This window comes from Sarcophilus harrisii, chromosome 2 (genome assembly GCF_902635505.1).
Source record: "Sarcophilus harrisii chromosome 2, mSarHar1.11, whole genome shotgun sequence".
NCBI lineage: Eukaryota > Metazoa > Chordata > Mammalia > Dasyuromorphia > Dasyuridae > Sarcophilus > Sarcophilus harrisii.
Window position 1 is genome coordinate 426,884,686 of NC_045427.1, and position 16,997 is coordinate 426,901,682.

General features: G+C 35.3%; 1 protein-coding gene across 1 annotated transcript in view; it reads right to left on the reverse strand.

Moving 5' to 3' along the window:
• TOP1 (DNA topoisomerase I) overlaps window positions 1-16,997 on the reverse strand; it is a 99,887-nt gene that overhangs the window by 37,557 nt on the left and 45,333 nt on the right. The window contains exons 4-6 of the mRNA XM_031954018.1: window positions 4,340-4,466; window positions 2,650-2,705; window positions 126-221 (exon numbers count right to left, since the gene is read on the reverse strand). Of these exons, the coding sequence (XP_031809878.1) occupies window positions 126-221; window positions 2,650-2,705; window positions 4,340-4,466 (279 nt within the window). The remainder of the gene's footprint in view (window positions 1-125; window positions 222-2,649; window positions 2,706-4,339; window positions 4,467-16,997) is intronic.

The window sequence follows — 16,997 nt, forward strand, 5'->3', positions numbered from 1 at the left end:
ATTAATGAAGTTTCAAATTGTATACTATGCAATCAAGTATTGTATTGACTCTTCTAGACAGCTATTCTCTAAAAAAAGAAACAATCCCCTTCTCTGCTCAATGAATCAAAATGAGTATTACTCACTCATCATCCTCTCGAGGTCTCTTTAAAGGCTTGATATCTTCTTTAGGTGAGGCAAAATAACCATCATCATCTGGTTCATCTTTAATACGAGGAGGGCTAAGGAAAGTTGATAAATCTTATTAGGAATACTGGAATTCTCTGAACAAAAGGCAGAAATCATCCTACTAAGAGATAACTGTCAGAATATATTTGGATCTTCATACTTTGGTTCTATATCAGAAACAGATTAAATCTCCCCTTGCTTCATATGTCCTTTTAGTTATCTGAATTTATCTACACTTCCTAGAATAAAGAGCTGAGTCATCTCACTTGAAATCTAGATTAGTTATACCCTTATGCACCACAGATGACTCAAGCTAAAATCAACTGGAGCCTATTCCTTATTGCTTACTCATTTCAGACTAGGGTGGATGGATTCAGTGCCGTCCTTCTGTCACAAGGTATAGCCAATCAGCTAGTCACTGCCAGAGACACACTCCAAAAGTCTTTGTATCTCTGAAGTAATTTCCTCAATATTGCACATATGATAAGGCATTAAAATTAACATTTGAGGTGATCTAAGACAATTCCAATAAAATAGGGATGGAAAATGGAATCTGCCATTTTCTGCCAGAGAGAGAACTACAGAAACGAAATGTGGATCAAAGTATGGCATTTTAGGTTTTTTTTTTTTTTGCCTTTTCTCATGGTTTCCCCCCCTTTTGGTTTGATTTTTCTTATATACCAGGACAATATGCTTAAAAAGACTGTACATTATAATCTATGACAGATTGCTTGTTTTATTTGGTAAGGGATAGGAAGGAAAAAACTAGAATGCAAAATCTTGCAAAAATGAATGTTGAAAACTATCTTTATATGTGTTTGGAGAAATAAAACCTTATTGAGGGAAAAAAAGCCCAAAGTGGATAAACTGTTCCAAAACTATTACTTCTCCTTGTAAAAAAAACTATAATTCTAAGCTTTAATGACATTAGTTTTGAAAAGCAAAATCTCCATTTACATAGTAAAGTTACATAGAATAGCTCCCTTTCTTATCAAATTTTTTTTTGGTCAACTCCCCCCTCTCTCCCCAGGCAACTAAGGTGAAGTGACTTGCCCAGGGTCACACAGCTAGGAGGTGTTAAGTGTCTGAGGCCAGATTTGAACTAGGGTCCTCCTGACTTCAGGTCTGGTGCTCTATCCACTGTGCCACCTAGCTGCCCCCTTTTTGTCAACTTTTATAGTTACAGAATAGGAAATCACTACCCACAACCCTGAATGTTGAAAAGTTCCAATTGTTCTTTGCCAGAACACCTCAATGGTTAGAAACCAGCTGAATGCAAGCTAGATTTTAGAACAGTCACAGGTAATAATAAAAACATGCAAACATGTATAAAACTACCCTGAAGGAAGTACTCCATCAGAACCAGACTGGATTGTTCTTTTTCACAGAAGTACAGAACACTATAGCTTTTTAAAAATGAACTCTGGGTATACTAATTTATCAGAGACAAGAAAGGACCATGATTTAGAACCAAATAATTTTGTTACTACTATTTAGAAAAGGTTAAATCTCCACTGGACCCAGAGAAGGCCAGTTATACTCTAAGATAAAAATGTGCCAGCACTAATTAGTTCAAGAAGCAGTTGGCTTTTAACTTAAGCTATTATTCTATATTTTTCACAATATACTTTTAAATTATGCCTAATTTTAATTTTAAAAATTATGTCTAATTATGCAACTGTCATTTCTACTTAGAGGAACTCAGAAATGACCATAAATTGTTCCAAAGAAGATTTATATTCAGAAATGAAACTAAAGTTTTAAGAATTAAACTCAAAGCACTTGGCTGGAAGCAGCAAAGGAATATCTATAGGTCTTTCCAGCAAAATGAAACAATGCTATAGGGTTATTTTAGGGAATAAACTGCCATCTTAGGAAAGCAGAATTTAAGTACTTATCCACAAAACCACAAAACTCCTGTACCTAACAGTGCATATTCCCCCTAAATATGCAATAAAATAGAGGTAGATTAAGATTGATTCCATATAGTACTTGAAAATGACAGACTTGAGAGCATGAGATTTGTTAATGAAATTTTGTAAAATTAAGTAGAACATCTCAATGGTGTTTCTTGTCACTGCTAAGAGAGAAGAAATTTTAGCTTAGTAGTAATAATGAATGGCTAGCACTAGTAAGGGCAAAATGGAAGCTGATAATTGGTTTTTGTTCAACATATCCTTCAAAATTAGGCACACATCCTCCTATTCACTTCTAAAGGGGAAAAAAAAAAGTCAGGCTTCAATCACTTCCTACCAGCCATTGCCCCTTCAAAATAATTTATTGGTATGTTCATATTGCTACTCTCTTCCTAATGTTTGATAGAACAAGAGTCAATGAGGGCTCAAATTAAATTCTTCATCCACTGCAATTGTCAGAAAAGACCAAGTAGGTCTCCTCTGTCTCTAGGCCCAATGTTGCTAATATGGTATTTAATAGTAAACACCAATATTGAAAGATAAATCGATGAAGAAGATTCCTTACCTAGAAAAACCATTTTCTTTCTCCTTCTTTATTTTTGCATCTCCAGATGGTCTTCCCTGCAAGGAAATCAACACAAACTGAGCAGCAGCTCAAATTATTTCAGTTTGAGTGAATCTCTCATATAACCATCACCATAAAGTTTTAAGTCTTTTTAGCACAAGGTAGGTTTCAGCTTTTCTTTTTATAAGGAACTTTGCAAAGTTTACTTGAAATGACAGAATTTTAGAGTTAGATGAGTTCAGGTAATCCAGTCCCCTCATTTTACAGAGGCGTAAACTAAGGCTCACTGAGTTGGACTCAGAAAGTGGGAGATCTGAGACTGTAATATGGAATATAGTATCCTGGGGTCTTCCCACTAATACCCCGTTTGTTGACTCCCAATTTTTGAGAGTGATAAAATATATAAATTCTCTCAAAGAATACAGCCTCATTATACTTTCAGAGGTTCAGAGTAAGTAAAGAGTAGGAGTCATGAAGAAACATGATTAGAGGGTAGCAAGAATTAGATGGTTAAAAAAAAAAAAAAAAAAAAAAAAAGCTTGTGGGGGTTTTAAGACATAAGAACCTTTGGTAGTCAAGGACTATATACAAATAAAATTTCACATAAGCCAGTATAGGTAGTTGGGAAACACAAAAGTTGTATCATACTAACTCCCTTTGAAAGGGAGTTTTGTTTCAGGCTAAAATGAAGATATTAAACCTTTGCGTATATGCCATTTCTTCCATTTCACAGACACCATTGTGCCTGTCACTGATGTGCTAAGCAGAGCAGGACGAAATGAGGAATGAGCCACTATTTCATGTATTTTTAAATTTAGCCAAACCAAACAGCCACATTCTTTTCTCTCAGTCTTCTAAGACTTGTCAGACACGTTGAGAATTTTTAAAAATTTGTACAATGTGTTCTACCCCCAGCCAGATGGGCAGAACCTCACTGAAAAAAGTTTTAATTGACTAGGCTGGGTCTGTGAGTCTCAGACTGATCATTAAAAAAAAAAAAAAAAAAAAAAAAAGAAAAAAAGCCTACAAGAACTTTCAATCTAAAAACAATGGCAATGCTAACAATCACTAGTATTTGTATACTGCTTTAAATTTTGCAAAACATTTTTATAAAGATTATTTCATTTGATCCTTTCCATAATTTTGGGAGATAAGTGCTATTAGTAGCTATTATCTTCATTTTACAGATGAGGCAATTGAGGCAGAGATTTGCCCAGGACCACAAAGCCAGTAGGTATCTAATGAAGGACTTGCTTTTGGATTCAAACACCCAGCACTCTATCCACTCTACCAGGTAGGCCATAATTCTGATCATATTCCTCTCATATGAGTAGGTTACTTAGGCTACCATCTTCTTGGCCCCAAAGTGTACTTCACCTGACAAAAATTTTTTATATCAGGTAAATAGAACTTATATCAAGGTACTCCATGTTTTTAGTTTATGTACTGACTAGTTGAAGGGTTTTCAGGAAAGAAGCAAAAACAATATAGCAATGATCTGCTCACCTGGAATATTACTCAAGAGTGATGGGAAGAAGGGAATTTGCTTTTTGTGGGTTAAGAATGATTTGCTTCTAAGTAACAGGCAAAACTGCCTGTTTCAAGGTCTCTATTAATAAAGAAAATTGCTGTGTTGTTTGGCAACTTAAAGTACCACCTCCATTTTTTCCCCCACTAAAAAATAATGTACCTTTTCTTCCTTTCGTTTCTCCTTGTCTCTATCTTTGTGTTTGTCTTTGTGTTTCTCTGAGCTGCCATCTTTGTGTTTGGTTTTCTCCTTTTCTCTGTGTTTCTTCTCTGAGGAATCTTTGTGCTCACTGAAAAAAGAAACCTTGAGTTAGCTTAAAACAGAGACTATAGGCGTTCACTTCACAGGATCACCTCACAAGACACACTGAGATAACATGAATCATGGAAACTCACTCATGGAAACTCACAATTACTTTATACAAACAGTCTTAGCGCAAAGATCAAGTAGAGGCTTTGTAGCTTTGTCCAAATTGATTAGCTTTTTTTTTTTTTTTAAACAAAACGGCAAGACAGAGAAAGAAAGCCATTAATGATGTAAGAATTAAAAACTTAAAGTAACCTGGAATTTATAAAGACACTATGCTACTAGCGCATTTCAATTATCCCATAAACAATGAAACAATATGAACTTGAATTGCTCATTAAAAAAATTTTACGTGGAAAGTATGTTTTAGGGTTTTATTCCAGATTTAGACTGACATGTAACATGTATAAAAAGCAGAGAGTTTTTTAAATGACCAGCAAGAAACAGGACTTATTTCCAGTAGGCTCCAAGGAAAGAGATGCAGGAAAAGACTTGGATGGTTCAGAAATCTTGTTCAGTTATGAATGTTCACTACAGATCAAACTTCTCTAGCCCTATCTCAGAAATGAGTAACTGCCATAGAAGCTTTCCATAAAATTTCAAAAAAAGTACTAAATCAGGCTGTCCAAGAATGCAAAACTCATTTTTGGGTAAGCCTGTCAAGTAGTTCCACAAGTTAAAAGATTGATCCAGAGTCAAGTCTGCTGGTAGTCAGTCCAGGCTGCTCTAGCCCACCAGGTGTAGAAGCTGAATCACTCCCTGCTGATTAAAGGGTTGGTCTTTCACAGCATTTAAAGGTCCCTAGTTTTAGTCCTTGGGAAGATGAATGAGCTTTTTTGAATCCATTCAAACTGTCAACTTATTAACTATTTTTCAACTGAAAATGAACATTTGCTATGGGTCTAGTCCATCTATATCATTAGATTATCATAATACAGTAAAGACGATGTTTATGGCCCAAAGATTATAACCTAAGAGGAAAGATAAGTTCCTGGATCTTCCACTACTGCTATATGACTTTGTACAAGTTATTTCTGTATGACTCCACTTGTAAAATGAAGGGGCTGAATTTTTTATTTATTATTTTGAGCACTAATAAAGGAGGAAAAACCCAACACTCTTCCTATATGTGACTTCACCTCAATCCAAAGCTGTGAGTAGTGATAACTGAAGAGCTAATCTGAATTTCATAAATAAGCAAATAGAGACTGCAGCAAGATGATAACTCACATTTATGTAAACTAGTTAATCAATTTACAAAATACTTTCCTCACGACTCTGGGAGGCAGGTAGTAAAAGAAAGGTTGTACTGCAACGTGCAATTATCACCATTTCTCTTTCAGGCAAGTACAGAGAAGATTAAATGACTTGCCTGGACTATACCATTAATAAACAGAAAGGCTGAGATTCAAACTGTAAATCCAAGACTAGTGCTCTTTCTATTCTGCCATCCAGTCTCTAAAATACTAAGCAAAGCCAAGTGTCAGGAAAAAAGTTAAGTCAGCACAGAGGAAGGAACATGCCTAGTCAACATTTATTGATACTCTAGGATTTTCAAATATTTGTATTTCATGTATCTTTAGATTCTTCCAAAGCATGTGTTGGAACCAGCTCAGAGAAACATTTATTAAATTTTCGCAACTTAGAAACAACAAATGCTAAAAATCAGTGCTTGATTTATTAATTTGTTGATTGCCTAGGTTTAAGAAAGTAATGGGAAAATGTTAACAATGAACCTTAGGCTTAAAAATGTGTCTTGCATACTCAGTAACAAAAGAACTATAGCTAACTTAAAATTTGAATTTTGTTGCTGAAAATAAAATTTTGAGATCTGAGACAGTTTTCATCCTGCTCCTTCTACAAGAACTACAAATGATTGCTAAGAGGTGCTAGTTCCCATAAGGCTCCCTCTTTCTTAAGTTCCACTCCACTTACTCTCTCTGACTTAATGAAGCTAATTCTCCCAGTGCTTTTGCGCTTTATTAGAACATAGGCAAATCTTTAACATTCAATTGCAATTAAAGTGCGCATAAGCACATGAGTGCTAACAGGCTACTGAAAAAAGACACAAAGTTTTATTTTATTTTTTCCAGTTTTCATTGTTCACCACACATTGGCCAAAAAGAGAAAAAATAAAGAAATCACAAAGTACCCAATCTAGGTTAACTTGTAGTCTGGGCATGAAGTATCCCATTCCTCCCTTTCTCACCCTCCCCAATACTGGTAATGACTGGCTGGCCATAGACTTGGTCCCCGAGGCCAGAGCTAGGAACCAAGAGTAGAGGCTGTAAGTTGGACAGATTTTGTTGCAATATAAAAAAAGAAAAAACTTCCTGACAAGTCTGACAGCCACAAAATGGGATAGACTTAGCTACAGGAATTATAAGGTTCTAGATTTCAAGGTTTTTCACTCTGTCTGTTCTTCATCTCTAGAATGCTCTCCTGGCTTCTTTGAAAGCCTTCTTCAAGACAACTCCAAACCCATCTCCTTTAAAGGCTTGTCAGTTCTTTTCCTGCCATTGCTTTCCCTCTAAAGCTCTTTTCCCTACACTGTATATATTTTGTACATGTACATGTACATTTGTTTGCATGATATTTCCCCATTAGAATGTGAACTCCTTGAGAGGGGCACCATGTTTTTGCCTTTCTTCCGTATCCCCAATACTTAGCACAATATTTAGTGCACAGCAGGTACTTAATATTTGCTTCACTGACTTACTAGTAGTCTTGAATGAGTACTTGTCAAGGATATTGTATAAGGAATTCCACATGAACTATGACTGGATTCAATGACTTCTTTCCAAAATTGACTCCAAAGTGACAAAAGGTGGTACCGATAGTCACAGGGAATTACAATGCCTCTTCCTTTCCCAGCATTACATGTGAGATAGGAAACTGTACCATCAGAAGCATGCTAGTTTTGGTAATGGATCTCCTTTTTTTCAGGCTTTGCCCAAATGAGATGAAACCAGGAACTGGCCCTTAGTGTGAAAATGGTCAAAGCTAATGTCAAAGCAGACAGGGAATTAACTCCAAGTCAGGGAAACCAGGGAAGGTTTCTGCAGCTATCTATTTATTTCCTTTTCTCAAAAGCTTTAAAATGAATCTAATTTTCATGAAGATCAAACAAACAAATCCCCTTCTTAATTTTTAAAATATCAAGGGATTTATGAATAGTACTGAACAAAATCAGAATACAAATTCATGACATCTAGGGGATGAATATTTGGGGAGATGTCACCCTTTTCTTCAAATTCTATCATGAGTTCACTATCGATGAACTCATTTAAAACAGATTCAAAAGGGACTTATGATTATCTACAGCTATTCTAAAATGCAGGCTCATTATATGTTTAAGAGAACAAATATTTGAGCTCTGTAGTAGAAAATATTAGGAAACCTTGCTTCCTTCCCTCAAAAAAACCTCCCACTAAAAAACAAATTTTAAAAATGTTTAAAAATATAAAAGGTAACCTATTGATTTGGAAGATAAACCCATCTTTAGAATGCCAATCAGGTCCTGCTACAATTAAAAGGTCTAAATGCAGATAACAGCATTCCCAAAACTTTCATATTAGTTTCACTTTTGATGGGATTCAAAATTACCCCCACCTATTCAGTATTATGAACCCAGAAGGAAAAAAAAGACCCCCAAAACATTGGACTACCAACTGTGCACAGATGCAGGATGCTTGGCTTTAGATTTCATTTCTGCCTGGAGGGTAAGATAGACTGCACTACCAGAGAATGAGAAATAAACATTCTAAGTGAAATAGAAGGAAACAGAGACACCTTCCTAAAATGTTTGTTTATATATTATTGTAAGGATCCAGGCACCAGGAAACAAATATAGCCCAAACCCATTCTATAAAACATACTACAGCTTCCTAATTGTGATGGTCAAATCAGTCAGGCATTCATTCAAGTAATGAAAAATGACCCTTCCTTAGTTCGGGATAGATGAAAAGTAGGGGATAAGGAAAAATAATGAGGAAAAAAGGAAGGAGAGAGAGAAATGTGTTCCCTTGTACATAGGAAAGAAAGTTATATCCATGAGTTCATTTCAACAAACATTTATTAAGTACCTACTGTGTACAAGGTACTGAGGATATTTTAAAAACAAAAATGAAGACCTTTTATTTCCTCCATTTTCACACTTTTCCAGTCTTCTGATATTTTACACTTACAGCCACACATCTTTGCTTTTCCTAGTACAAGACACTGTCTCCTGAGTCTGCACATATTCACTGGCTATCTCTTATGCCTGGAATTTTCTCCCTCATTTCCACTTTCTAGTTTATTTACCTGGTTCCCCTGGCCTTCTTCAAGCACTAACTAAAAAGCCCACCTTCTACAGGAAGCCTTCTAGTCCTCCTTAATTTTAGTGTTTTTCCTCTATTAACTGCCCCCAACTGTTGGAACACAGCTGTTTGCATGTTGTCTCCCATTAGATTGTGTGCTCCTTAAGAGCAGGAATTATCCTTTTGCCTTCCTTTGCATCCCCAGAGATTACAGTGCCTGGTGGACAGTAAGGGCTTAATAAGTGTTTATAGACTGATTAAAAATTTCTACAGACTGATTTTTCATGAGTAGACAAACCCTAAGGTTATCTAGTATACAGAACAATAATGTTCAGTTATTCTGTCCATCCCATTTTAGCCAAAATTCTCATTTTAGCGCATACACACACACACACACACACACACACACACTAGTCCTATTTCAATTCCAACACTATTTTATTTTATTCTTGTGACTTTTGGGAATGGGGGTGGGAGTGGGGGGGATGTTAATTAGAAATAATCCATTTCTTCTATATAGCCTAGGCAGACTATAGGGATATTCACAAAATACTTCTGATGCAGGGTCACTGCCTTTTCACAGAGACAATCTTTAAGAATTATTGTGAATGAGAAATGTATCACCTTGTGGCCAAATAGTTGCTGATTCTGCCATTTTTTCCAGACCTGTCTGACTCTTCATGTCCCCATTTAGGGTTTTCTTGGTAAAGACACTGGGGTGGTTTGCCATTTCCTTTTCTAATTCATTTTATAGATTAAGGAACTGAAACAAACTGGGTTAAGTGATTTGCCCAGAGTCATGCAAATTGTTAAATTCTTGAGGCCAAATTTAAACTCATAGAGATGTCTTCATGATTACAGGACTCTATCCATTCTATCACCTAGATGCTCTAAGCCTCTCCAGTTTAGACAGCGATCTTCAGATGATAGACAAATTGTCTTTAGCTTATACTTACATCCTACCTTCTAGAATAGCCTTCCCAGATTTACCACCAAGTTACAAAGTACCAGTGTAAGGTAAGAGAACTTCTCCCTCCCTATGATAACCATATATATGATAAACCAAAATACTCTCCATTGGTCTTTCTTGCTTAACAGTTATGAGTTTTCACACAAATGAAAAGTTTCTTGATAAGTCAATTTATCACTGTATTAATCAGATATTCTTCTGAATAAGGCATTTATCCCATCAAATCTAAGTAATTCCCATCTGCATTTATCAAGACCTCACACTATTTATTACCTTTGTTCTATACTTTAGTAGTATACAAACATCTGAAGTATTATCCCTACTCATTTTGCCATGACCAACTGGAAAAAGTGATGACACCACCACTAATCCTTTTTTATTTCCTTCATAGTCCCTGGAGACCTTTTCTAGGGTTACCACATATGTCATTAGAAAGGGGAAATGGCTGATAGGTTTAATGAGTCTCAGTAATTTTCATATCCCCAATACACCTCCCACTTTTATTGGTTGTGCCAAATATTTAAAGGATCACAACAGGGAAGATAGATGAAATTATGGATTTCCTGCAAAAGGGCCTAGAGTTAAGCACAGAAGGAAGTGGCATGGTTGCTATAGTGGAAAGAGTGTTGGATTTAAAGGCAGAGGATCTAGATTCAAACTCCAGCTTTGCTCCTTAGTATCTGTACTGACTGTGAACATAATCACATCTGAGACTCAGTTTGTTCATCTATTAAATAAGAGAATAAGATTAGGTGACTCCTAAGGTCTCTTCCAGCTCTAAATCTATTTTCTTATGATCTTAAACAGTGATCAGAATGAAATTACTTACATACTCTTGTATGCTATTACTTTTAGAAAAGTTTCCCAAATCCAAGGAACAGATATTTAATCCTATCTCATAAAATATTCCTCCCCCATCCTTAAAAAGCAGACTTCAAAAGGAGATCATGCCCACATTTCTCACTCTGAAAGTACAGGCATGTACTGCCAAAATAACCAAAAAGCTCAGTCCTCACTACCTCAAAAAATCAGTTTTCTTCTTCTCTTAGCTTCCCACAGATATGTCATCTGTGACAAGTTCAAGACTTGTGCTTGGGAGTTAGTACAGAAGCAGCATAAGCAACAAGAACCAAAGCCAGGCCAAAAAACACAATTTTCTCAGTCCTAAGGTTGTCTTTTCTGAACACCACACCCTCTCCCCTTTCAAAAGAAGGGGAAAGGACAGAGAACAAACCATTTCTCTTACACATAGCAACCCCCAAATAAAAGAATTTCTGATTGGGCATATGAAAAATGCAACTCTAAGGCACTCATTCTATCAAATACCATTTTCCTTGTAGATTTTTGGTCTGGTACCAAAAAGCTATACATACAATGACCCTTCTCAAGGAGGGAAGGAGAATAATATAGTGAAGCTATTCTGAAAACTCATGCAAACAACTTGAGGTTCATTTGTCACAACTGCTGCAAACTTCTCCAAATCGTTTTAGCTTAAAATAACCATGATCTAGGCCAATCTATATGTTGTTTCTTAAAATTTTACTGGTAAAATCACAAGGGAAATGAATGTTTCTGAACTGTTCAAAATAAATAAAATTTAAAATTATATATAATGGCAATGAGAAGGTAATAGTGTCAAGAATAAGGATTATTTCAAGTTTCTTCTTTTCTAATTGTCCTTGGGGTTCATTATTCATTTAGCTGAAGTTCTGCCTTCTTAACTGTTTTACTTCTAGATATGTCTAACTCAAGAAGACTGGAAGCACATGTTGAAGAATAATACACCTTGTTCCTCCCAGAAGGAGCATTTTGGGGGAAACACCTCAAATAAAACTTTTTAAAACTGTCCACATCTAAATATTCATATAAACGTGAAGGCTTAAGCATTTAAAAATATAGTGGGAGTCTGTTGGATTTGTTTTGAGAAAGTACAGGTATGTATTTTTCAGCTGTGAAGAAGATATTTTAAGTAAATTTTAGATTTCTAAAATGTGGGATCAGGAAGTGTCAACAGTGCAAATATAATTAGGGACATCCAGGCTCTGCAGAGTAGCAAAAAAAAAAATCTCAAGGAAAAAGTCTGGAGAAAACAGAGGGAGACAAAACAATAAAAGGTCACAAAAGTTGAGGGTCAATGGCAGAGTGAATGGGACATGAGAAGTCAAACAGGACCTAGGGAGTCCTAGGTCTAACATACACTAGACAGGAGTGAAGAGTAGCAAGTCGAGATTTCTTAGGGTTACTACTGGGGATGGTAATCATGATGCCAAAGGGACCAATGCAAGAAGCCAGTCACAGACTTGGAGCCCAAATAATCACAAATTTCAATTAAGGAGAATAGATGGAAGATGGTAGGTGGAAAACTGTTTGGTACTTCTATTGTATCAGTAGTGAAGTTCACTAACAGAAAGGGAGATAAGAGCCTACTGAACTGAGGTATCATAAGCCTGTTCTGTCACAGAATGGATATGCCAAAGAGCCTTTTTTGTTGTTTGTTTTGGCTACCTTACTGTTCCGGGTATTATAACATGTTGCTGCTCCCTAGTGGAAAGAAAGATATCTCCTTTTGTGTGGCTCCTAAGTGAAAGAGACAGAAAGCCTAGGGCTGCAAAAGGGATGTAGCTAGAGAAACAAGCAGTAATATGGCCAACATTCCCGTGGAAAAACTTCTTGTTAGCCACGTAATTGTACACCAGCCAAAGCAGCCAAATAAGGAAATGAAAAACATTGGATTTTGTTTTCACATTCCAGATGTGAACATGCTAAATCTTAGAAAGAAATTAAGTGATAGCATACACTAAAAAGTTATTATTTTCCTAATCCAAAACAAAAGTGAGGCTTAAGAAACCCAAAACTCTTGTAAGAATCAATTGGGTCAATTACTTCCATAAGAAAAATGGAATTAATTTCACTGGTTCATGAAAAAGCATATTTGCTTTGTGGCAAAGGGGTGCTTTTGTCAGAGGAAGTCAAAATGCAAGGAATTTTGAAAAAAAAAAATTTTTTTTTCAACCCACATCATTTTAATCAGCACACTCAGGCTTTCTCATGTGAAGAGAGAGACTGGGCCAAAATTATTCACAAGTGAAAAGACAAGAGGCTAAATTTTCTCAGAACATTTAGATTGTTTACCTGAAAAGCACTAATTCTAGCAACGCTTTATACCTTTTATTGATGGAACCCCCAGGTTATAATTCCAGCAATTTAAAGGCACTAAAACTTTGAGTAGGTCATAGCCTTGAATCTGCCTGGAAACAAAGCTGGATACAAACAAGGAATGATATAAAGAAAATTAATGTTGAACTCTATAGCCCTTGTTATTTGGAAGGGAGAAAGCACCAGAATTTAGCTAACAGAGCAGGGATAATTAGAGTGCAATTAAACTTCTAACTTTGAAGTCATTTTTACTTCTCCCCTCATTTCAATGTAACTTGGAATAAGTTCTAAGGGGAGACACATCACATTGCAGTTAAACATCTAACATTATACTTTACTTCTTTCGTTTTCCCTTTTCATTTTATATCTGTTGTAGAAGCAGAAAATTTGGCATTTTATCATAAATGGTTTGGGTTTTTTTAAATCATTGTTTCATGAACATATTTTTTTCCCATTCCCCACTTGACTGGCAGATAGACCCACTTTTTTAAACTTCCATATGCAATAAAGTATGAATATCAAATATGTCTCAATACAAAATTTGCTGATTGCTGGGGACACTAGGCACACCTATACAGTAGAAAGTATATAGGATTAGGTTTTAAATAACCTGAGTTCTAGTTTTAGTACAGCTAATAATTAACAAGATATAGAACATTGGGCAAGTCACACCACTTTGTGATTCAATTTCCTTATCTATTAAATGAAGCCATTGAATTATATTCCTTTTTTAGCTATGAAATTGTTATCCAAGTGAAGATGCAAGGATAGTAAGACATAGGAGACCAAAGAAGGAATGTCAGGACTAGACATATAGATTTGGAAGTCAACTACATACAGAGTATCATTACTCTGAGGTAACAAAACAAGAAGAAAATAAAAGGTCAGTGGCTGATGGTTGGAAGATGGTAATAATAGTCATAGAAGCCAAAGGAAGATAGAATTAAGGAGAAGGAGAATGGCCAAAGACAGCAGAAGTTAAAGTCAACAGTTCTGATGGACCTGGCCATCCTCAGCAATGGAGATCAACCAAATCATTTCCAATGGAGCAGTAATGAACTGAACCAGCTACGCCCAGAGAAAGAACTCTGGGAGATGACTAAAAACCATTACATTGAATTTCCAATCCCCATATTTATGCCCACCTGCATTTTTGATTTCCTTCACAAGCTAATTGTACAATATTTCAGAGTCTGATTCTTTTTGTACAGCAAAATAACGGTTTGGTCATGTATACTTATTGTGTATCTAATTTATATTTTAATATATTTAACATCTACTGGTCATCCTGCCATCTGGGGGAGGGGGTGGGGGGTAAGAGGTGAAAAATTGGAACAAGAGGTTTGGCAATTGTTAATACTGTAAAGTTACCCATGCATATAACCTGTAAATAAAAGGCTATTAAATAAAAATAAAAATAAAAAAATTAATTAAAAAAAATTATCCAGGTATATTCTAAAGATTGATAAGTATAGCAAAAGAGAAAAGTATTTCTATCTTATAAAAATACAATCTAGCTTTTAGTTTAAACATGATTATTTTTTTTTCTTTAAAATACAAATAAAATAATAAAAAATAGATTTTAAAGAAATTGGTGAGTTAGGTCCTCAGCAATTAAATTAAAATACATGTTTTCTAACTATGGAAAAAAAAAAAAAAAAAAAAAGAAGTTAGTCAAGGAGCATGAGAGAGAAAAGAAAACAAATTTTGCCTAAAGGGCAATGACTGGTGACCTTAAAGAGAGCAGTTTAGAACAGTCGGGAAGAAAGCCAGATTGTGCCAGATAAGGAGGGAGTGGCTGATGAGGAAGTGAAGGTAGCAGTAGCAACCATTTATTGGAGAAATTTACAGGCAACAGGTGGGAGAGAGTGGAGTCAAGGATGACTCCAGTTTCAGGCCAGGGGCACTTTGGGAATACAGGGTTTCTGACAGGAATGGGAGTTGTTTTTGAAAGTAGCTTGCCAACCATGATGTAACTATGACACACTGACACAATACATGCATAGACTACAATCCCTCTCTGTAGAATGAAACTGATAGCACTTAATCCCAAAGCACACCACACATTGTTAAGGTGAAAGGGTTTCTTGGTATGGAAAATAGAAATAAATCTCAATTTGGCCACTAACTATGTCATTGTATGATCCTAGGCAAATCATTTAACTGTGCTTGGGCCTAAGCTTTGGAAGATGCAGTATGTACTGTTAAACTATGAAGGATATATTTAAATAAATTTTAAAATCTCTAAGACATACAATCTAGGAACTGTTAGAAGTGCAGGTATCTCCACTAGCAGTAGGAGAGACTAAGAGGACTCTAGCAGAAGGTTGGATTTGAGTTAAACATTGAAGAAAGCCAGCAAGCAGAACATTCTACGAATGGAGAACATTCACTAAAAAGGCACTGAGTTGAGTGCTATGTATGAGGAACAGCAAGACGACCAATATTTTTGGATCTTTAGGGTACATGAAGGGGAGTATAATCCTGGAAAGGTTGAAAAATGACAAACTGCTTTAACTTCAGACAGAGGGTTTTGATATCTGATGCTAGAAATACTAGGGAATCATTGAAAGTTACTGAATAGGGGAGATGACATTACTAAACAGCTATTAAACTGTGCATATCCTTTCACCACCAATATCCCTACTAGGTTTATACCCCAAAGAGACTAAAGAGGAAAAGGTTCCATATAAACAAAAACATTTATAGCCCCTCCTTTTGTGATGACAAAGAATTAGAAAATGAGGAGGTATCTATCACCTGGAGAATGGATGAACAGTATGACAATATGAAAAATTATGAAAGTGATTGTTTCAGAGAAACATGAGTAGACTGGCATAAACTCATGCAAAGAAATAAGCAGAACTAGAACAATTATGCAACTAACAATAATCTTTGAAAGACTCAACTTTGATCAATAACTAATAATAACATTTTATCTAAAAGGTTGAACTCAAGAGTGTAGACAGACATATTTAGGGGAGATTACATAAATATATGGGGTTTTGTTTTTCTTTTTTTCCTCTTAGGGGAAGATAGAAGGAAAATAATGTAAGACTTGAAAATACAACTGAATTTTTAAGTCCCTTAATATTTGACACCTTTCCATATATTGTGCTATTGACTTCCAAAAACTACAACTGGCACCAGAAATCCTATTACTACAGACATACCTCAAAGATTTCAAAGACTGAGAAAAGAATAAGATATGGAAAAAATTTTATTGTAACACTTTTTGTATATTGAAGAATTGGAAATAAAATGGGTACCAATCAATTGAAGGAACAGATAAATAAAATGAGGCACATGAATATCATGGAAAACTACTACTATGTTCGAAAAAATGACCAAGATGCCAGATCAGGAGAAATTTGGGAAGACATGAATAAATTAATACAATGAAATAAGAACTTGGAAAATAATTTACATGCTGAACACAATAATGTAAAAGAAAACAACACTGAAAGATGTCAGAAGTCTAATCAATCCAGAGACCAATCATGACTTCAGAAGACCAATGAAGAGTGCTTCCTATCTCTTAACACAGAAGTGATAAACTAGAAGGACAGAATGAGAAATACATTTCAAGATACAGTAAGGTTGTTGATTTATTTGATATTTATTTTTAGGAAGGGCTTCAATGGGAAGCAGGGGATAAATTAATGGATAATAGATGCAAAAGAAAAAAATAAGAGTATCAATAAAACATTAAAAACACAAGAGGAAAAAAAAAAACCATTATAGTCAAATTTAGAACAAGTTGTTACCACCAAGTTTGTTAAGGACGAATTTTAATTTAAGGATAAATTAAATTTAATATCTACTTTGAAAACTATATGTTATTATATTGTATTTAACATATACTTTAACATATTTAACAGGTATTGGTCCACCTGCCATCTAGGGGAGGGGATGAGGAGAAGGAGGGGAAAAGTTGGAACCAAAAGTTTTGCAAGGGTCAATGCTAAGAAACTACCTATGCATATTATCTTGTAAATAAAAAGCTATAATAAAAAAAAAAGAAAGAAAGAAAACTATATGTTATCAAAGTTTGCCCTTGTTCCTCTTTGTATTATGAAACAAAATC